The sequence below is a fragment of the Natrix helvetica genome, assembly GCF_964273705.1.
Source record: "Natrix helvetica genome assembly, chromosome: 1".
Taxonomy (NCBI): domain Eukaryota; kingdom Metazoa; phylum Chordata; class Lepidosauria; order Squamata; family Natricidae; genus Natrix; species Natrix helvetica.
Window position 1 is genome coordinate 184,891,191 of NC_138548.1, and position 24,236 is coordinate 184,915,426.

Consider the following 24,236-nt stretch of genomic DNA (forward strand, 5'->3'; position numbering starts at 1 on the left):
TGTAGGAATGGATGCAGAGGTGGCAGTGGGTGATGTAGAGGAACAGCACTGGCTGGACCTTCTGATCAAATCAGCAAATGGCACCAAAAGTCCTTGCTGGGACATATCGGTGGTTCCAAAGGCTGCATTATACTGAATACAAGTCCCACTGGAATTAAAAATGTGCCACTGAACTCCTGCAGAATTGTGACAGCACTTGCAGTTTGAAGTATTTGTATCAGATCCCATGCAGATGCAGTTAACAGAAATATATTGTGAACAACAACCTTAAATGCCTGCATTCTCTTCAACACAGATGTATTTTGCATCGAGGGGCAGTTGTGGTTGCTGTGTTATTTAGGCTTCTGGGAGCTAACTATAGGTTGACTTGCAGGTCAAGCTACATGCAACCATATAAACAGGGCTTGTTGACCACCTTTGGCCTCAAAAATATCCTAAGGACTCTCGGCATCACCATGCGAACTCCACAGGCTGAAAAACATTTTATATTACCACAGCAGCCCATTGCAGAGGAAGAGTAAATTAAGGCAATTTCAAAGTAGGAAACTGAGGGAGATCTTTGATTAGTATAATACAGAAATATATATTTGAGACAGTGTTCATTCTATTGTAGCAACCAATGTTCCAAAAAAAGCTGAGAACCAACATTAAGAGCATAGTGAACACAAAACAAAGAACTGAAGTGGTGGATGGGAGCTGTATGCAATGACACACTAAAACCATCCTTTAACTTCACTTTTAATAACTCATTCAATAAAATGAAGGGACAACTTAAGGAAATGTAAAAAAATAATAAAACATTACAATACATTGAAAAAAAGTTGGTAAACACACATTCCACATGCTTGATTCACTTGCCCAGTCTGCCTTAAAAAATTAAAATAATTAGGAAGTTCCAAGATATCCCCTCCCAAAAGCAAACATCAAAACAAAACCAAGCAGGTTATTTATACCAACTTCTTCTTTGCTCTGGATTCTGGAAATCATGCAAAAGTCAAATACACACTCACTCTTTCTCTCTCTCTCTCTTCTACTACTTATGCTTAAGTAAAAGAAGCAATGAAAATAAATCTCCATATAATATATGGGCTTCAGCTTATTGACAAATGCATGAAAATAATTTAAAAGACAAAGCAGATGACCATTCCTTATGAGCATCATTGCAGTTAGCCTATTTGCGCATAAAAACTGGGTGCCAACTAGTCCAGAAGAACCAAGCAGTACATCAACAAGATTATAAATTAAATTATAAATTAAATAAATAAATTTAAATAACATGAATTGTGGTTCTCCTAGTCACTGCCAGCTCTGTTGATTGTCTCCAGATATGCAATTGCCAACAGCCAACCTATAACAAATCAACATAACACATGTAGAGACAGTAACTTGCAGTTTGAGGGGAGGAAGTAGAGAGAGAAATAAAAATGTGTTCCCCTGCCTGCACAAATTAAGTGGCTACTCTTGATTTGATATATACCAGTACCAAGCCAGATCTATAATTACAGATAAAACTTGTACTATCCTTCACTATAGCAAGGAAGACATCAAAAACAAGGTCTACAGATGGCTTGTTTCAATTAATCATAGTAAACACTAATCCCTGTTGCTGGCTGTACTGGAATATAATGTTAAACTATTGTTAGTTGAAAGCAGAAGTAAAAACTTCCAACCATTTTTGTAATATTTTCATTATTTTCAAATGTTGCACGTTGAGTGGTTAAAACATATGTCCCAGTGCTTCTTAGTGCAGAATTTAAAGGTATGCAAGAAATTTCACTTTCAGGATGAAGTGTTCAAGCTCTTACTGACTCTGCTACAATAGAGCCTTGGTATATATACTATTAGAATATGAATCTTAAAAGCAGCAAAGAGTCAGATTCTAGTTCCATCATCCAAATGCAGGAAATTTCTTCTACAAGGTATGAGCAAAGCAATGTACATTATTTAACATCAAAGGCGATTAAATATTCAAGTTTTATGGTGTTACATGTGGGAAAATCAGAATCTGAATTAATGATTTGTGAACAATTGTGTTGTGAACAAGTATTCAACTGTGAATATTTCATCACTGAAAGCAATTTTTCTATTCTGGAATATTAACATAAGACCTAGACAAGTTTTAGCACTTAGTTTATAGAGGTTTTAAGGACAATTACCATGCCGTGCTTCTAAAATGGAACTGGCTTGATTTTGGGGGAGCAGGGAAAATATTGATACAAGCAGTTTATTAAGTCATTTTTCTAAGCTGCACAAAGCTCTACACATACCTGTCCACAGGCACATTGTCCTAAGTAATTTGTGAACTTCAAATAGCAATGCCATCTATTTCTACCAAAAAGAAAAATCACTTGAAGTCCAGTAATAAATACAAGCCAATGAGATCTTCCAATGCAAAGAGAATGTAATCAATGCAGACAATAGTAAATATTTCAAGCAAACTACTTTTGGTTCCCTAACCAGTTCAAGATTGAAATTTAGCCTTTGATTTTCTTAGCATTCTGAACTCCAGCTACTCAGGAACAAAACATACATAAACATTTTTTTTGTAGTAAAGTATTCTCCCTGGCAACGAACCAGTGCCTTAGAAGCATTCATTCCAAGCTGGGAAAGGGTGTAGGTTGTCACATTTCCCCCTCAGATCATGTATTCTGATAGGACAATTCAAACATGTTGCAGGCCTCTTCCAGGCTCTCATCCATATTCAGTCTTCTCCAAAAAGATTTTTGCTTCATCTGTAGCTCTCTCCTCACACATCTGGGGCATGGAACGGCCTTTTCTTTGCATTCTGAATGGAACACAGCACTACAGCTTTCACACCTGTAAGCACAAAGTGAGATAGTTGTACATTTATACTCACGTTTCTACCTTTTCTCAGCTATCAAAATATAATCTCTGTAAAATAAGCAGAATCCCTAACCCCTATGGTAGTTTCCTGGCATCAGGTACATTATTACTTCTGATAGCCAGTCATAGAGAATTTTGGGTACAAAGGATGCCCAGATTCTTATAGATTTTTTTTTCTAAATGTGGTAAGTTGCAGATACAGGGACTTCAACTTCTAGATTTTTCCAGCCAGCATGCCCATTGCTGGGAATTCTGGGTCAAAGTCCATATATCAGAAGTTGCTGAGATTGAGACAATCCCACACTCTAGTCTTATTCTACAGTGTGCTTATTTACTGTACTCATAATTCAGTAAGACATTTGGGCTGCCACTCTGCATGTTATTACTGAAATCAGTGACTTGTGTGCAGTTTAACTGCATGCAGGATTGTTATTCTCTTACCGATTTGATCTTTTATAATATTGTTTTACGAGACTGTGAGTCACCCAGAATTGAATGACAGCAAGATGCGTGGCATATATATTTAATAAATAAATAAAAATACTCAACATTTGCTTGAAATCTCTTGTAGACTTTACAAGTTTAATTAAAGCATGCTACTCACTCTTTACTGGATTCAAGAAACATATTGTCCACCTAAGTGTGAGTTTAAACAATAGTCAAAGAAAACACTTTGTATGACTTTAAAATTTTAAATCATCTCCCCTGACACTAATGCTGACTTTATAAAGTTAATTCCCCTTTCATTAGTGACTTGCAATTCCTTGCAATGGTTGGAGACTAATGATTGATGAGAATGTCATTTTGTATTCATCCATGGCCTCTCCCTTTCCCTCTTTTCTCATTCAACTGGAAAATGTAAAAGCTTATCAGGAATTTCTATTGAAATGAATGCCAGGAGGATTATGAAAGAGTGAAACACACCTGCCACTCTTATCCAGATGCGTTAAATGTAGGGATAAGGGAAGGAGAAGAGAATGTTGAGATACAAATTTAAGAACAACTACTTTGGTAAAACAATTTGTAATGAAGCAAACAGCCCATATCTTCTGTAACATCCATAATCAATTAATTTCTTAGTAAAAGCAAGAATGGGATGTCCAGAAACACTATTGGAAGAAGAGGTTGAAATTCTACTTTCCATAGATTTCACTTAAAATCTCATTAGCTTCCATTCTCTAAATTTCCAAAATATTTTATAAACCCCTCTATTGCACATCTACTTAGAAATAACTTTCAGATACATGATTCTATGTGCACTTGATTGTAACTCTCATTACCAGCTAAAATCTAATTGATCAATTGCAATCTGAAGCATCCTTTTTTTCTTTGTGCTCTAAACTAGAGGAATAGGATTAAAATGTGTATTAAAGAAAATTTAAAGAAAGTATGAAAAATGGAATTCTGTTGATTCAGTATGCAGTGAGAGATGCAACCGGCTTTTCAGAAGAAAGACAATATCCACGCTCCAATCTTCAGCATTGGTAGTTATAAAATCTGTGAGAACTTATGCACTGGAGGAAAAATAAGTGGTTGCATGTATATTTTCTCTAAGGGACATCAGTGAGGTAGGGTTTTGGTGTGTGCCTGTAGGTGTGTGTGTGTTTGTCTATCTGATGCTCTCTTAATATGAGAAGTAATCTTTATTTTCTCTTAACACTGATCATGGATATGGAGAGGCAAATGTAGCTTCTGGGCTGATTGTTAATTTTTTTATTTTAGAATCAATGATAAGATGGAACCAGGTTATAATAGGTCTTCTACAGAGAATTACTAAGATCTAGACTCTTCCTGCTGCAGAGAATCCTTAGAATTCCATTTCAGACAACAAATATCTCTTTTTTTTTAATCTGCCCATCTGAATTGGATCAGCCACTACTCTTATCATCTGAGGGAAAGGAGCAGCATCTCTGTTGGGATAGTGGATATTCCTCTTACTTATTTATAAAACCACCTCATTATTAATAAACCATTCTCCTCCTCTTCTCAAATCCTTTTGAAGAGGCTGTAAAATGGGACAGACAAGCAATTTCAGACTTATTTATATATTCAGTTTTGCCTTTGGCAGTCGTGGATTCCTACACCTATCTTATTCATACCTTCTTCACAAAGTCAATGAATTAGGGAAGCACTCCTGCAGGACAATTTAGGAGATCAGAAGTTTCTCTAAACTAAAAGGAAAGCTCCAATATTTCCTTACTGTGTTTTTATCTGTCCCCCAGTTATATCTAGAAATCTTAAGAGAAACTTGCAAATGAACAATGTTCTGCTTTGGTGGGTGCTTTGTTATTTATAACTCCTCACGGAGATTCTATGGATATTCTCAATCATCATCCAGGTCATGGTTGTCACAAAAAGGGCTTTTTCAAAAGGCAACTGGACAATGTTTTTTTCTTGAGGAAGACAATATTTCACTTCTCATCCAAGAACTGGTAAAACTTCTTGGATGAGAAGTGAAACATCTTCCTCAAGAAAAAACATTGTCCAGTTGCCTTTTGAAAAAGCACCTTTGAGATTCTCACAGAGAGCAAGTTTGGAGTACTGGTAAAGGCAGCAAGCTAGAAATCAGAAACCAGGAGTTCTAGTTCCACCTTAGACATGAAGCCAACTGGATGACCTTGGGCTAGTCACTCTCTTAGCAGGGAAAAACCGCTTCTGAAAGTGCCAAAAGCTCCAGGGACTAGTCAAGGTCAGGAGTCAAAAACTGACTCAAAAGCACAATAAATAAATAACTCCTCACAAAGAAGGGTCTAATCAGGAAGCATTTTCGCTCTCTCATGGAGTAGGAAATGAGGATCCCACCTAGACACCTTTCATGATTCCATTTGTTCTCTTATATATCTGTCATGCAGAGGCATGGCTTTGTAATGCTCAGTTTACACATTTTAATTTAGCCAAATTTGCTAGAGACTTCCTTAAAGCTCCTTCCATTTGCTAATCCAACTTTGGATCCTTGGATTTTGCCTCATTTTAGATCCCTCTTAAAAGATTTCACCTTTTCACTGATTAAAGATTGTTTTCTTCAATCACATGAGTCAGCATGGAGATACCTTCTGTCATATCAACTATCATTGTTAACCAGAGGTGACACATCACATTGTCCAATTCATTCACCACATGCAACACAAGAGGAAAATCGCCGTAACCTGAACAAGAAGTCAATTTCAGGATTCCATTGTGTATGTCATGGGTCCCAGTAGCTAATAGAAGAAAGTAACCCATGTGACTTGCAACAAAAAGTCTGCCAAGACTGTCAGGTAGCATAATAGGAAATTTGCCATTTCTAAATGGTTATTTCAGGTGTACTGAAATACAAGGAAGGACATGTCTCTTTTTAATAAGCCCCTGCTATAAATTTTATATGAAATAAGCATGTGAAGCTGATCTCAATGAGAACAAAACCTGGCCATTGTGCAGATTTAACACTTTAAGCATAAACATGATAGTCAATTACCCCATGCACTTTATCTCTATGATTAAGAGATGAATTAAAATACTATAGAGGATTCTATTTTCAACAGCTTTGAGTCCTTGTTTAAGTCTCCTTTTTGTTTGCCTGAAACAAACTACATTTTGTATGGCCATAATGTGACTCATTCATTATAATTTGTGTTTACTACAACTTCTATTTTTAGACTAATGATTGAAAGGCCTGGCGCTATAAAATTCAAATAAGAAAGAAAAGAATTTGTGAACATTGTCTAACAACATGTTATGAGAGAAATTTTGGATTTGTCTCTCCTTGGGCAGGATGTAAGAAGCCTGCAAGGCACAGCCCACCAACCCCTGCTAATTAAGTGAAATGATTGTGTTTGTTTTGGAACCATTTGGCCAACAAAAGAATGTGTCACACTGATTAGCAAGAAAGGGGTATGTAATATATGTGTATTCAAAGCCAGATGAATGCATTATCCAGGTATTTAGCTGTTTGCTCAAGGACTGACACACACACAAAAAGAAGAAGAATGCTGAGCAAACAAGCTGGTGCAAATGAAAACCCCAGCTCTCAGGAGGGTTATCCTGTTCTAAGATTTATCTGTTTCAGGGAGAGATTAGCCTTCAAAAATTGCATCTGAAAATGCATCCACAGAAGACGGTATTTTCTAACAGAAAGTATTCTTTTTGCTAATCTGTCTAAGATGCTACACTGTGGGGCGAACCTATGCAGACTCACTTCGAAATATCTAACCATCAGGGAATCATGGGTCTGCATTTTCCTATGGCAGCAGACTCCATCCACAAAAGGAGCTCTGCCTTAGCAAACAAAAAGTTCAAGGCAGCACCATAAGCAGCAAGTTACAGAAACAAAGGTAGAAATGCAGTTAAATTGCTTGTCTCTCGAGAACAGAAGAAGGGTTTCTTATAGGATCATTCACAAGGGCATCTTATTACAAGGGATGCAATTGCTATTTCATCAGTCTTTTTGCTGGTTTAAACAAGGCTTAGTGTTAGAACACCATTGATTTGATTTATGACTACAATCACATAGATGAGCTTGTACAAAGCTAATACAGCATCAATTCTCTTACTTTTTTCTTCATTCAAAGGCATAGTTTCAGATCCTAGTATACACACTGACTCCCAAATGGTACAAAATTTCAAACATGAGAAAATGGTAGCATACAGATAAATGTATGTGTGAATATCATGAAAAGTTGGTGAACACTGCAAATATCCCAAAATGTTATTAGACTAAATAATTGTTGATCTGAAGACTTTCAAGATGTCAGCACTCTGAAATGTTTCACCAGGAATTTCAATAAACATTTAAATTATTCAAATATTTTGTCCAAAATTAATTTGACATCATTAGAAACTCTTTAAAACTTTAAACTAACTAAAATAAAATAAAACTTCTGTCTCAAAGTATGCCATAATGGAAGTAACAACCGATAATAAGTTTTATCTATATACCTACTCTTATGCATATGGAATATAAACAGTCCTGTGATTAGGTCAGTTTTTTCAATTTGCTTAGTAACTGAATTGTGCAATGATTTAAAATGATCAAAACAAAAAGAGTCAGTGAGAAAAAAAAAAGGGGGGGGGAATCTCTACTCTGAATGCAATTCAGTGTCAGAAAATGTAAAGAAACACAAGGACAAAACAAGAGAAAAATAGGTATGTGTGTATGGTTTAGAGAAGCCTGAGTGGACACCTGAGTAGTTGGTTATTATTAAAATGTAAAACTAAGAAACATATTAAAAAGTTAAGTAGAAGAATCTTGGGGCTAAAGCAACTTTTCCAAAGAAAAGGCTACAAACTAAGCAAAGGAAACAAGGTAAATAAAAGTATCAATAACAGAATATTACAACATTGTACACAGATCAAAGAAAGTGGACAATGTTATTTTCTGTCTTCCACAATATTAAAACACAAGGACATCTAGTGAAGTTGACTGATAAAACATTACAGATTTTTCTTGTTTAATGACCACACATTCAGCTACTCTTTAAATTTGCAATGATACTAAATGAGTGGTGCTTACAACCAGTCCTCGAATTTTCAGACAGGGTTACGATTTGACACTTTTCCTGCCAGCAAATTAAGTCAATAGGGAAGCTGGCAGGAAGTTGGAAATCACAGTCACATAAAGTTCTTGCTTAACAACCCATGGCGTTCACATTACAATTGCAATGGGGAGGGGCTGCCAGACCTACAGTCACTAAGCAGCATGAGCATGTGATGTTGAACTTTATGACCGCATTGTTTAATGATATAAATTACCATCGTTAAATGAGCACTACCTGTAATGATCATCTCCACAAACTAGGATGGTTAAAAGATATATGAAACAAATAATAATAGTAATAGCACTTATATACCACTCCATAGTGCTTTACAGAACTCTCTGAGTGTTTACAATGTCAGCATATTGCCCCCAACAATCTGGGTCAGGATTGAACTCCTGCTGTGGGCAGAGTCAGTCTGCAATGCTGCATTCTAAAACCACTGCACCACCACAGCTCATGAAGATGATAGCACATACTTTTGAGGATGATATCTCAAATATGGTAGTATCTATCATATCTATCATCTATCTATCTATCTATCTATCTATCTATCTATCTATCTATCTATCTATCATCTATCTATCTATCTATTCATATTTACAGATTACCCACTCAGAATGATCAGGAAGCAATGACATTTATTTACCTTTGGGTCAATGGGCAGCATGTTGAGGAACATGAGGAGAAAGGCTTAATTGCTTTCACATCTTACTATTGGAATTTCCCCAAAGAACGCTAAACTAGATGAACCTTTGTCCTGTTGTAATAAGACCCTTCCTACGGTCTTCAGGCATTTAAATAATAAAATCATAGCACTGGCAGTAACCACTGAGATCAAGTCAATTCCTGCTTAGGATGGGAAACTTCATCAACATCCTGTAGATGCTTTGTTTATGAAGGCTTAGTTTTGAGGCCTTCTCATTCATAGCCAAAGAATGAAAGAAACTGGTAAGCGCTCTTGTTTTTGATGGAGTATGTGTTTCTGATGAAGTTGAAACCTTAGAACATGCTTTTTAAAAGGTTTTACAAGGAATCACATTTTCAATTAATCCAACTCTTGCCCTGAAATTACTTACGTAAGTGTTAAATTCAGTGCCCAAATCATCATTTTCCACTGTATTCATATCCAACAAGTAGGATATTCACACCTTTATCAAAATTGTAGGTAGCCAGTAGCATGAGCTGGGTTCTTCTGCAGTTCAGTTATTCTGTTGTATTTTTCTATCGACCTCTAGTAATAAATATGTCATATAACTCAAAAATCATAAACTCTAACCTGCTTGTAGAACTGTCCTCAAAGGGGTACAGAATTTCACCATTATTACAGATCTCACAGATGAATCCCTTTTGACTACAAAGGCTGCAGCTGTAAACATGGGAGGTTGCAAATTTTATTACTTTCCCAAGGAAAGGGGACAGCTTCCCTTCGATAACCTGGAAAATAACAAGAAAAATATAATAAAATCTTGATAAACCGTAGAAAGGAATGACAAGGTATGAATTTTGTTTCACTGATTCTCACTGAAGTCAGTTTCCATGTTTTTCTACTTTTGCAGATGATACAATGGATTAGAATACTCAAGACAGAGACTGCAGAAATAAATGATCAGCACCGAAAACAAGATCCAGTAAAGGTGATTTTTTTTAAGGCTCACATTTTCAAGATTTGGGAAACACTGAGGCATACTAGCAAAGAACTGAAAAGCTTTGCCTTTCAGTTGATACATATACATATTATTCTACTAAAACTGGAAGATACATAGCATTTTTCCCAGTGTGCTGTGAACTGGACAGAATTCTAAGTCTCAGTGTCTCTACCAACATTTTTAGTATTACTTTGCTGTAATATATATCATAATTTTGTATTAGTATATAAAAAGAGATACCATCTGCCTATCAAGCATAATTCAAAATAATTGGTATCTTTCCCTTTCTGAAAGATGTTAGGTTTCAGAATTTTACTAAGATGCTTCATTAAAAACAATCCATGAAATGCACTCCGCATGTGTAAAGCTATACTTAATGGATAGTTAAGCATGACTGATCTATACACCTACCAAATATTTGGAATATTACAATTTTTATTACAAGCAATACGCTATCATGACTGATATTTCAAGTGTCTGGCATCCAGAGATAATTTTGAATGTATTTGGGAAATGTGCATTCCACTGGAATAGTTACCTCACTTATACTCAATATACTTTTGTAAGTGATAGTTAAAGCCACTGCACAGATGTGGAATGGAAAAATGTAGGCAGCACAGGAAGTCCTGGGAACTGCTTGGATTACTGTCCCCAAATGGGAATGCGAAAAAATACAGCTACAGGAAGCAGAAAAATTATTGCTAGTTGTGCAGTTTGACATCTGTTTGGGATATAGGAAAATGGTAATGTTATAGGAAGATCCCCTCATGCTGCACATTAAACAATGCATAAAGGTCACCATCTAAAATTAAGATTCAAGGCCAGCTACTGTTATAACAGAATGTCTCAGTCAGTAACATAAGCAACTTTTCTTGAGAAAAAAAATGCTCTTCCTTATTTAATTTTATTCCTGAAGTTCAAAAGTTTAAATAAGATCTAGGGAAGTGATATTTAACAAAAATAAGGAAACAGAATAAACAGTGGGCTATTATTAATGAATGGGCAAACAAACATGACTGAAATGAGGAAACCTGAACTATAAACCAAGAATAGATACTGTATGTTCAGCACCAAGCATTCAGGCTTTATTTTACTATATTACAGTATGAAGCAACTTGTCTCACTCGCCATCTTCAGGCTGGGTTTTGGCCTTAAAGCGTGGTCGGAGCTGCCGTCTTTCTATAAATCTTGGTGTGTGTGTGTGTGTGTGTAGTGCGGGCGTTGTTTCAGTAAGTGGAATGATTGATTGTGTGGCCAATCTACCAATCATGATACAACCACACAACCAATCATTCCACTTACTGAAACAACGCCAGCACTCCAGACACCCCCACCAAGGTTTATAGAAAGACGGCAGCTCCGACTACGCTTTAAGCCAAAAACTCCAGCCTGAAGATGGCGAGGGAGACCTCGCCGAAACGTTGCCAAGACTATCTCAATCTTACACGGGAAAAGACCCGAATACAACAAGACCAGCATACCTACACATATATTCGTAGATTTATATATGAGGCAGCCCTATATAGTAATATCCCTGGAGAAGATATTTACAACATGTTTGTCTTGGTAATCTTGTTGGGATGCAGATTGGGGGTTAAATACAATAGGTGTCATACATGTAACACATCCACTTGCTTCTAAACTGAGTTAAAAAGACAATAAACACCGTATTTCAACAACAAAATATGGAGAATCTGAAAGAAGTGGTAAAGAGACTCCATGATAGCCATATGCTAACAAGGCAGCTTATGGTTATCATAGTAATACTATAAATTATTTAAATAAACCAGATTATCATAAACATTCCTTTTTGCATAAATGGAATATGAAAGGCTTTGCAAGGTCCATGTTAGTTTGATGAGGAAAATTAGTAGCAAGAGGAAACTCAAATAGCAATAAAGTGTTACCTCTATAAGACAAGGCTAGATTGTCAGTAGCTTAGAAAACGTCTGACCAATGGAGACAGTGAATTTATTGCAGATTGCAAAAAAGACTATTGCCCCTAGTAAGGATTGCTTATGTGGATGAAAGATAAATGGAGAACATGCCTCTTGTTCTTATAACTACAAGGTAACCACAGAGCAAACCATACCCCCGATTCCATCTTTTTTATAAAGTTGTATAATGGATATTACATTCCATATTTAAAAACTAGCTGGAAGGTACAAATTTAAAAAAAGCTGAAGGAATGTAGTTACACAAATTAGATTTAACATAGTTTAACAGTCAGAAAATTTGTTTCGAGCCTGGAACATGGAAAGTACTACTGCAGACAAGAGATTCACGTTAGTAATGTTATTTTCATAAGGTTATAAAGCAGTAAATTACTTCCTGGATATATTTTACATAGAAAGGAAAATGGAATTATATGGAACAAAAAAAATATATGTATGTATGCCCTGCCCTAAAAAAATAACTCAAGGTGATGAACATGCATAATACCTCTTCCACCTCTCCCCCCCTCTAATTTCCTAAATTCTTGCTATATTAGAGTTTCAAATAAATTTTGGTTCTAGAGGCTGTGATAACCAGGGACCTCAGGCTTGTATTTCTTATGATATATTCTGCATGTACATTAAATAAATGTCATTATACACTCTTGCCCAATTCTGAGCAATTCAGTTTCTCATATTCACTTCTAAGTGTTGCTTTCTGGTCATTGTACAAGATCTTCAAAAGGCAGATGAGGTAGCTCCCCCCCTCCCTTTTAAAAGAACTATTCACAATTTATTCTGGTTTACACAGTCAAAAGCCTTCGTATAATCAATAAAGCAAAAAGTGACATCTTCTTGGATCTGCCTTGTGTTTCTCATTATCCATGGATGTTAGCAATGGGATCTCAGGTGTCCTTGGCTCTTTAGAATCCAGCATGTATATCTGTTAGTTCTCATGCTATGAACTGTTCAAAATTGCAACAACTTAGCATTTGCGATAACCCTAGTTTTTCCATAATCTGAGCATTTGTAGCAATGCCCTTTTTAGTACATAAAAAATATAAATACATCTTTTACAATTGTTTGGTCATTGCTGCATTTTTAAAATCTTACTGCTTTTCTTAGGAATATTTTCTAGGGCTCATTTATCTTTACTTTCCAGAATATTTTAGTTCAGTGATCTAATCTTAATTCATATTATCAAAGTAGAGATATTTATGTCCAATTTCTTAGTATATTCATGTCATCATTTCTTGTATCTTTTTTCTGCAATAGATCCTTACCTTCTTTATCTTTAAGCATGCCCAGATTCGCATAACAAATTACTTTGATTTCGATAATTTTCTTAAATATTTTACTTTCTTGTTATCCTTAACTTCCTTGTCTTACTTATTCAGATATAACTCATTTTCTATTTATGCTCTTTGGATGTATTCCAGCCTGGAAGACTCATCTCCCAATATCACATTGATGCTGTCCTGATTTAAACATCCATTTGGTTTTCTTGGCAGAATTTTGGAATTTGAGAATTAGTTGCCATTCGGTTCTCCAGGGTTATCCATGGAGTGTATGCTCCATAAGTAAAGTTAATTGGGATGTACAAACCTTTTCACTATTACAAAGTAACAATCCATAAAAGGCATAGATATGTAATACCCTGCAGAGCCAGGCTCATTATTTTAAAAATAATACAGGGAGTCTGAATGTATATGATGTTTATATACAAGAACATATCTGCATGGTGTTTGATACAGGCACAATATTATTTGGAAGCTATTCTGGAACACATTAATCATTTAGTGATATGAAAAGGTTTCCTGCAAGACGCCTCAGATAGATGTGCATGCCAAGAATCATGTTTAGAGAAGTTGGGTGCCTCTTTGTGCCACTCACAAACGTCTACAGCAATCAATTTTCAAACTTTACCCCACCATATGGACTCATCAACATACAGAAACACTTCTATTGTCTTTATATGGATATAAATATGTTTGACAACTCTCTAAAGCATTCTTTCTCAACCTTGGTGACTTTAAGAAATGTGGACTTCTAATTCCCAGAATTCCCATGCTAGCTTGGCAATTCTGGGAATTGAAGTCCACATTTCTTTAAATTGTCAAGGTTGAGAAACAGTGTTCTAAAGTACAGAAACATAAAGCTAAGAGGAATCTAAGATGTACTATGTTACACTGTAGTTTCCCAGCAAGAATTTAACCCTAATACCTTGTATGCTAAATGGACACATTACAGAAACCTTAAAAATGTAGTCAAATCAAGGACAGCCATGTAAAGTTCAACATGTAAACAGAAACAAGTAAAGTAAGATATCCTTAGCTGATAAAATATAAAGTTGCACAAATCTTTGGTGCAACAGATCAACACTGACTTCCAAGATAATATACACAGAGTAGATATCTCAAAGATAAGGCAAATGTAGTCCAGTGGAAAGAAGTTATAGTTACTCTCTTTAAATTTAACGAGATTGCACTGTATTGTGTGGCCCTGAAGGCAGAGTTAATAATTGAAGTTACAGAAGTGACAAAACCTCCATGTCAAGTTTGATTGCCACTGGGAAGCCAGTGTTATGGCTACATTATCTTATGACCCTATCATTGTAAGTCAGTGTGTTAATCATTATCATTATGTAGACATAAGACTCCTTGTAAGGCAACACAAATGGTGTAATTTAAATGGTCTGTTCATGATCTGAATTATTTCCATGAAGATAACATTTATTAAAAACAAAGACTTTTAGAAATACCAGTTCATCATGGGAGTGTCAGATTTAAAACATACATGGCAATACATATGTGAGTATTTAGGTGAACAGATAAAAGATTAGAGCTATAGTTGTGTTCATGTAATGTGCTTAGCCTGATTGCTGAAATGACTGATTTTCTGCATTCACACAATTCTTAAACTAAGCTAACAAGCTGAGATTGAGCTACACACTCAGCCATCAAATAAAGAAACACATCTAACTGCTCAGCAGATTGCACAAGTGCAGCTGCTGGGTTTTTAACTGAGATGGTTAAATGTTTTACAACGATAATCTGTTTGTATATAAACTGGCATGCATATAAATTCCAGTCCCACACAGGCTTTTCTAAAGACTTTTGCACATTTAGAAGTAAGATCTGAAAGAGCTTTTGTTGCTCAGTATCTTTTCTGCTTCCCATACACATAGTACAGGCAGATAGAGAAATGTTCTTAAGCAATGTTCTGTATGTGGAAGACTTAGCCTTTCAAAGTCTCTCTTATTTGCACCCATGAAGCTTTCTAAATTATGAGAGATTAATTACTACTTGCATAGATTTATAAAATCAATATACTCTTCTTCACAGTTTTCTCTTGTGTATTAAACTTATCTTCATAGAGTATGTTGAATATTAAATAGTTATTAGGCAGTGGGTTGCTTCTGGACTTTCTTTTAAGTACACTGCAAAAACTACTACCTACATCCTCTCCTATTCCCTAAGCTGCCTAAAACTGTTCCAGAGAGTTGGGGGACACTTCTGAATAGCATGGCAAATAATATAAGGAAGGTGAAGAATATCTGCTAGTAGAAGTCTGTGTTATAAACTACACAATGCCTTCCATGACAGGAAACCGACAACATATAACCATCTCCTGAAATATTAGTATTTTCTTACAATAATTGGTCCCTTAGCATTTGTAAAAATATTTTGCATAATTTAATCAAGTAATTTAAGAGACAGAGATTTAAGTGTTTTACCTTTGTTCCAATATTTGACTTTAGGAAAAAAAATCAGATGTTAGCAAACTTCCTCCCACACGTTTATCTATAAGGTAGTAAGAAATATCTCAAGATCATCTAAGCTTGAATACTTTCCAATAATAAAGCTCTAGTAAGATGCCAAGTAACTAGCTATGTGAAAAGAACACATTAGAGTATGAATGATGAAATCAAAGAGGCTGTGGATGAGAGAAAAACATAATGTAAGAGTATGCTGCAAAGAATAAAGATGAATAAAGAGCAATTTTGATGGAAAAAATTCTGCAGAATATGAACAGTGATAAATAAGCCTCTAGTTACGAATAGGAAAAGTAGTTTGGTGTAGTAGTTAAGGCACTAGGGTTAAAATTGAGAGACTGTGAGTTCTAGTCCTGCCTTACACACAAAGCCAGCTGGGTAACCTTGGGTCAGTAGTTGTCTTTCAGCCCTAGGAAAGAGGCAATGGTAAACCACTTCTGAAAACTAATTTGCCAACAAAACTACAACTACTTGACTAGATAGTCACCAGGAATAAAGTTGACTTGAAAGTAACCAAAACAAACAAGCAAACAAACAAACCCAGAGTGAAAAGAATTATTTTTAAAAAATCTCCAAACTCAGAAGGTAGTTCCAGCTTTAAACTGGCATACTGTACTAAAAGACATCAATGGCCAGGCAGTAACTTATTCCCAGATGATTAAACAAAGATAAGAAAGTATACTGACATACTGTTCAATACAGATATAACATCCAAGATATCGTGGAAGACATTCCTATATACAAGAAACTCCAGTACTAGAAAGTAATGTTTGATCAGTACCCTAGTCATTACCACGTTGGAAAGTACAGGAATGGTTACATTCCTCAGTTACAGCCTGGACTTTCGCCGGGTCCATCTCGATGCCGTTGTGGGAGATGCTGTAGCCAAAGTAATCGATCTTCTCTTGATGAAATTCACATTTAGACAATTTGGCATAAAGTTTGGAGGTCCGGAGTTTCTTGAGTACTGATCGCACTAAAGTAACATTTTCATCACGTGTTTTCGTGTAGATAAGGATGTCGTCAAGGTAGACCATCATGCCTTTGTATAGGTGTTCATGTAAAACTTCATTTATTTATTTTTTTAAAAAAGTATTTTATTGGTTTTTAAACATTTATAGGGAAGGGTAGGTAGATATACAAAATATTTTGGCAGCTACATCGTGCTGAAAGTAGAAATCTCTCCAAATCTCACAACTTTTACAAAAAGGAAAACAAAAAATAAAAGATAAGCAAAAACAGCATCTTGTTATACATTGTATCAACCATATGTTCAATCATCTCTTTTACCACTTTCTAATATATCAACAATTACAATAATATTTCAAATACATTTATTTTTGTGACCTGAGCCTTTTCAATATTGCTCCCTCCCCACTGTCCTCTGGCGGAGCCACAGCCCCTCCCTCCCTCATATCTTGTGTATTATTACCTTTTTCACTACCTCCTATGGTTTCGTCCTCTAGGAAGGGACTGTGTTTTTTCATGAAGGCCTCTGCCTCCACAACTGTATTGATTCTAATTCTGTTTCCCTCCCAGAAGATCAACATTCCTTCTGGCAATAACCATTTAAACCAAACTCCTTTATTATATAATTTCTTTGATAAGGAGGAATACTTCCTCCTCTTATCTCTCTTTTTTTTTTTGGAATTTGTTTAAGAATGGCAATTTCTTTATCTTTATATTTTAGTGGTTCCCCCCCCCCCTTTGGGCTCCCAAAACCTCATCCCTCGTGGTCTTCCTAAGAAATTTAATGTGGACTTCCCTTGGAACATTATGTGTTCTGGCATATTCTGAATTGATTCTATAAACCAGGTCCATATCCCACCACAACTGTTCTTTATCTCTCTTAATGTATTCTGCTAAGATTGTACACATAGTATCCTTAAGATCTTCATCTTCTGTCTCGGGTAGGTTCTGGAATCTGAGAAAAAGGGACATTCTTTCAAGTTCCATCTTTACCATGAAATTTTCCAATTCTCTATTCCCCTTCTGAGTTGCCTTCACCTCCTCCCTCAACCCAACCATGCCCTCTTCCAGTACACCAACCCTCTGTTTATTTTCTGTTGTTTGCTGCTGTACGTCTCTGAGCTGTTCTTTAAAATCTGTCAGCTCTTTTTTCAGTTCTTCTTGTCCCTTCATAATAGCCTGGAACATTTGGGTGACTGATAAGTCCTTTGAACTCTCTCCAGCCCCTTCTTGTTGTAAGAATGATGAAATTTTTGTCTGTTGGGTCGTTGGGCTGGATGTAGAAGAGGTGGGTGCCGAAGCTGCCTTACCCGGTGGTGGTTTTCTGGGCCCCATTTATTAAGTTCAGAGATAAGTTTAAGTCTTATACAAAAGAAATGGCATCTGTGGAATGCGCAGCTGGGTGATGCCGAGGAGGCAGACAAGCCCAGAAGTGAGTGTTAATCCTTAGTCACAGTTCCAAGCCAGAAGAAGAAAATCAAATAATCCAAATCCAGAAAGACCACAAAACAGGGGGGGCTCCAGGAGACCTTCGGGAGGTAGTAGTAATATAAAGCCTGAAATTCCTTCAAAGGTAGTTTCAAAAGGCTAATTTCATTTATAAGAGCAGAGAAGAAGACGGAAGTGGGCCATCTTGGCTCCCCCTTTCACAGGGAACCAGGGAGCAAAGCATCCAAAGTTTCCATAAGGCTTTTAAAACAGCTCAGGAATCACTTCTTGCAATTGTGATGTAAATCTTTCTCATAGTTAATACAAATGGGTAATTCAACGCTTTACTCTCACTCCATTCCGAGATCGAGAGATAGTCCAAATGCCGCTTTAACAGAGGGGGGTAAAAAAAATAATCCTCCAATCTTGCAACTTCAAATAGATTGAATCCACAACTTGCAAAAAGCTGTTGTTCATCAATTAAATGGTGTTAAAAGAGATTAGGGCAAACTTCTCACCTCCCTTTGGCCATTGCCCTGCTGCCCCCTTCCCACCCAAGGAACACCACCCACCACTCCCTTTTTTATGTCGCCGGAGGATTTTAGTTGCCACATGCACATGTGGGAATCCCCGGTCCTGGGATCACCCTTCATGCGCCCGCAGAAAAGAGGGCTCCCTGCCTGCAGAACACAATACTGCCATCCTTGGTGCACAGTGCGCGGATTGGCGGAGCGTGCGCCGACTGACTGGCTACCCTGAGGAATGTGTGGTTTGCAAGAGGCCAGAAGCAACCATTTGACGGGATGGGGAGGGGGGAGGATGGGAGTGGCCCTGTCTGCGGCAGGCTCAGGGAACATGCACGTTCCGAGCCATGGCGCTCGGTCTGGAGAGGGGGGAGGAAAAAAGCCTGAGGGGTGTGTGCCTAGCCGCTGCGTGTGAACGGCTCGGTGTCTTCCGATTTAGTTGTTTTGATTCCCTCCCGTCCTCTGCTCGGTTACACGCTCTCTATATGTTTTTCCTCTCTCTCTTTCTCTCTCTCTCTCTCTCTGTCTCTGTCTCTGTCTCTGTCTCTCTCTCCCTCTCTTTTGCTGGGTGGTGGTTGAGGCCGCTGATAGGATCGATTCTGCTGTTGCTTAAGTTGCTGCAGCAAGCAGCAGCAACAACAAGAAGCAGCAGTGGTAGTATTGAGTAGATCAACGGAGAAAGGGCATTTATGGCAGGCTGGCCAGCTGAAACTGTACGCTCAGAGCAGCTCCTTCTCTGCCGCCTGCCACCCCCCTTGCCTCTTAGCGCCCCCCTGCCGCCCCCCCTTGCCTCTTAGCGCCCCCCCCAAGTCATCCCACTTTACCGCCCACTTTGAGAACCACTGCTTTAATCAATACAGGAGCGGCCATACGTGGCCTAGCAGGTTATATAAACCCCCTCTTCAAATTTTTGTCAATAAACTTCCATAATTCCTCCATTTCACATGGGATCATCGAGTAAATCTGGGGTTTTGGAAGTTTCACTCCTGGGAGGATCTCAATGCTGCAATCCGTCGCGTGGTGGGGGCGTAAGTTATTAGAATATTTTTCACTGAAAACGTCCTTTGGGTCCCAATATTCTTTCGGGATTTTCTCCTCCCCCTCAATTTTTTCCTGCACCGCAGCCGCTAGGTTAGATTCAGCGTTGGCAATGTCGGAAAACCTCCATTCTCCCTCTGGGGGTTTAGCAGATTGGATGCCCAACCACCCTTTCCTCCAGTTGATGTGTGGGTTCCATTTACGTAACCAGGGTAAGCCCAGTATGAGAGGCCGGTCCTTCCCAGGTACAACAATGAAACTTAATGTTTCCTGGTGATCCCCCATCCACATGTCTATAGGTTCAGTCACAAAATGGGCAGCCCCCCCCCCCCCCAGCTATAGACCCATCTAGCTGGCAAAAAGCAATGGGGACTTGCAAAGTTCTGTTTTAAGCCCATTTTTTCCACCACTTCTGGGCTAACAATGCAACGTGTGCATCTTGAGTCTAAAAGGGCTAGCATTTTTTCTTGGGCGCCAGGAGAGGGCACTTTGAGTTCTACTGGGATGGTCATGGGGCCCAATCGGGAACTTAGCAGACAGTCATCATCAGAATCGGTTTCACTTTCTAAGATATAAGGACAAAGAAATAACCATTCTGAAACAGATACCAAAAAGAATAAGAGATAAGAGGAAGAAATTCTTCTTTCTAACTAAAAAGCTATATGAAAAAAATATCTGGTTTCAGTGGTTAATTCCAGAAGGCTTGTTGATTTTTTGGGAGGGGGGTAGAGTGAGAATTAACACAGTGGTGGAGGCAGAAGCCTTCATGGAAAAACATAAGGACCTCCTAGGTGAAACAAGAAACGGCACACAAGACATGAAGGGGAGAGGAGCCTTGGCTCAGCCAACAGACAGGGGAGAGGAGACAGCAATGAAACTTAGGTCACAGAAATGAATTAAAAACATATCGCAATTGCTAATATAATGAAATGTAGAAGTGATATAAAGTATGGTTGAAGATGTCAAATAATTGAGTAAAATAACTGCTAATATGAATGTAACAATGATATTTTGATATATATAAAATATGAAAGAGATGCAAGATTCCGGGGAAGAACCACCTTCCGTATGATGTAGCTGTCAAAAAATTTTTCCCACACTTATGTACCCTTTTCCCCAAAATATTTGAAAAAAACCAATAAAACTTTTGTTATAAAAAAAAAAAGAATCGGTTTCACTTTCCCCCGATGAGGAGGACGGTTCTTCTTCTCTCGGGATGGGAGGGAATTGCGCAACATGGTGGTGTTCCTCCTTTTCCCAGGTTGTTTGTCTCGCTTCCTCTCCCCGACGGCATATATTCAACCTATATGCTGAAAATATATTGAGGGAAGTTGGATTGGAAGTTGACTGTGGTTTTAAAAGTGATGGAAGAATCATCAATAACCTGAATTATTCAGCTTACAATATTCTGATAGCAGAAAATGCAAATTATCTGGAAGCTCTAGTAATGAAAGTCAAGAGGCATAGTGAAAATGGGACTAAGAAGACTAAAAAAATGATTTTGACCAAATTAATGGGAACAGATACAGCAACCAATCTTAGAACTGATAATAAAGAAATTGGTGATGTGTCTTTTAGGATCAACTATCAAAGTTAAGAAACTGGTAGTCAAGATATATACCACAAAAATAGGTCAGAATAATCTGTGAAATAGTTTTCCCTGTTACACCCTATTAAAGTGAAAATTGGTCTTTGAAGACATAGGATAAAGAGTATTAATGTTTTTGAACTTTGGTGTTGGAGAGGACTTTTGAGAATACCATGCACAAGAATGCACATTAAAAATATATCATAGTTTTCAGTAAATACACCATGGGTGGGTTCCTGCCAGTTCTAACCTCTTCTATAGAAGAGGTTCCACAAATCTACAGTGCCGTTTAGAACCGGTTCCAGCTCTCTCCCCCAGCCCATACGCACATCATCAAGATGAAGAGCGAAAGGAGGAATTCTGGGAGTTGAAGTCCACAAGTCTTAAAGCTGTCAAGTTTGAACACCCCTGGGGGTTTTTTCCTAAAGGGTTAGGGGTGTAAGGGTCTTGTAACTTGACAACTTTAAGACTTGCGTGCTTCGATGCCAGAGTTCCTAAGCCAACATAACTGGAGGAGGAATTCTGGGAGTTGAAGTCCACAAGTCTTAAAGCTGTCAAGTTTGACCCCTGGGTTTTTTTTCCTAAAGGGTTAGGGGTGCAAGTGTCTTGTAACTTGACAGCTTTAATACTTGTGTGCTTCAAATGCCAGAGTTTCTGAGCCAACATTTTGGTTGCTAAGCAAAAGCGTTGTTAAGTGAGGTTCACCACATTTTACATGTTGGCCATGCCCACCCAGTCACATGACTGCCAAGCCACTCCCACTCAATCACATGGCTGGCAAGCCACTCCTACCTGGTCACATGGCTGGCAAGCCACTCCCACAAAGCAGGCCACACCTACAGAAGAAGATGTAAAAAATTTTGAAACCCACCACTGAAATACACACATGGTCAAGCTGAATTATCATCTTTTGGGCACATTATGCAAAGACCTAGTGCTCTTGAGAAGTCTACAGGAAGGAATAAGAAAAGGATGAACTGCAGAAAGACAGATGGACTCAATTACTGTAGCAATGGGTATACCACTAAAAGATCTGAAGGACCAGTTTGGGAGCAGATTATTCTGGAGAAAATCTATTTATGTGTTTGTTAAGAGTCGACACCAACTTGATGGCATATAATCATCATCATTATCATCATAAGTATCTGTAAGAGTCCTAATCTTGTTTTTTTTCAACCCTTCCTAATACATCTTTTTGACAGAAATGAAGCACACAATTTTATTTCAAACATAACAAGTAATGAAACAAGATTTCAAGGACAAAAGAGTAGTAGAAAACTTTCTAGGCTGATAATAAGTACTGAGCTAGATTAAAAGCAAAAATTACTCACCAGAGCAGGAGCAACAGTAATTGAATTACATGATGAAAGGTTTGAAGTGCAGAGGAGGGGGAAAAATCTAAATGTATATCAACACACAAAATTATCTGTCAGAGTGGCTAAATAAATGGATGAAAAATGAGTCTGAAACCCTGCTCCTTTTACTCTTTCCCCTCTCCTCCAGACAATTTGAGAATCCTTGGATGGCATTTCCAAGTCCATTTTTGAAATGAGGTAGATCAAAAAGCATTAGAGATTTACAAATTGTCAGCTGGGGGAACTGATTTTCTTCTTGTAAGCTACTTTCTCTTCTGTATTTAGATTATTCAAATGAAGACTGCACAAAAGTAGAATCTACTGGCAGATTTTGAGGTGAACTAGAGAACATAGATAAATGATTTTTGACTCTACGTGGTTACGTTGTAAGAGCAACAAGATTTTTTAATATTTATTTCAGGCTTTCACAACAACATAAGCTTGGAATCATTAGGAAGTGACATTTTGTATGAAAATAATCAGTGTCCAATTTACTTGTAGCACTGAAAAAAATTCTTAGATTCAAGTATACTTCAAGCATTCTGTATGTGTCTTTTGTAAGGGAGATGGATTTTGGAATTCTACAAAAAATGTAGGTGGCTCTGTAAGCATCCTGAAGCATTCATGTCCAGCAGGTAATTTATTATGAGAGTCAGCCTGGAGTTCAGACTACCAAAAGTCATTTCCATATAACACAGTGCCATATTTACTCATTATTCATTTTCTGCAATGCACTTCACATATTCAACTCAGTTCACAAACATCAACACTGAATTTTGGCAATCAACATTGTAAAAAAGACTTCTATTATGGCAATCTACTTTTAAAGAGAGAAAAATCAGTATCTTTTGGTCCACAGATTACTCTACTTACATCTCGATTTGTGAAATTCTTACAAATATTTATCCCATAAACACTTTATATAGTATTAAAACAGAACTATTAGTTCTGTTATCAAAGTTATCGTTTGTGAAACACTTGAAATATTTTCATTACTGACTGTGAATAATCATTAATGCACAGGTTGATACATACAGATACATAGGGTCTGATATCTAAAACCACTTACCTGCTGTAGATCTGCCAGAGAATATAGGTGGATCTGCTGAAGAAGATACTCCCTGGGAAAAATTCTGAGAAAGAAAGAAAGAAAGAAAGAAAGAAAGAAAGAAAGAAAGAAAGAAAGAAAGAAAGAAAGAAAGAAGAAAGAAAGAGGGAGGGAGGGAGGGAGGGGGAGGGAGGGAGAGAGAGAGAGAGAGAGAGAGAGAGAGAGAGAGAGAGAGAGAGAGAGAGAGAGAGAGAGAGAGAATAAATGCAAGCAGCAAAATATTATTTGAAAATTTCCTAAAAGATAAAAGAAGTAACATGCACTATCCTGATTATTAAATTCTAACTGTATATGCATAAGATACTGTAGATAAGTACACACTATGCAAGAGAATACAAATATCTGGTCCATGTGTGTTTACCAAAAAGTGGGGGGACTATATTCAAACTGACATATCAAGAAACCAGGTAACCTTTTTTAGTAGATCACCACTCAATTCAATTCAAGTGTTAGATTCAAAACTCTAGAAATAGTTTCCCCATTTGAAATCTGCCTAGCAGTAATTTGTTCTGAT

The 24,236-nt window shown here is 37.3% G+C and overlaps 1 protein-coding gene across 2 annotated transcripts in view; it reads right to left on the reverse strand.

The window, feature by feature from the left end:
- Positions 1-721: 721 nt before the first annotated feature.
- The window catches only part of PLEKHM3 (pleckstrin homology domain containing M3), a 70,544-nt gene continuing 47,029 nt past the window's right edge, over positions 722-24,236 (reverse strand). The window contains exons 7-9 of one of the 2 annotated variants that reach the window (XM_081937836.1): positions 23,684-23,747; positions 9,634-9,791; positions 722-2,817 (exon numbers count right to left, since the gene is read on the reverse strand). In XM_081937836.1, the coding sequence (XP_081793962.1) occupies positions 2,640-2,817; positions 9,634-9,791; positions 23,684-23,747 (400 nt within the window). In that variant the 3' untranslated portion in view covers positions 722-2,639. The remainder of the gene's footprint in view (positions 2,818-9,633; positions 9,792-23,683; positions 23,748-24,236) is intronic. The other variant, XR_014174045.1, reaches the window with a different exon arrangement.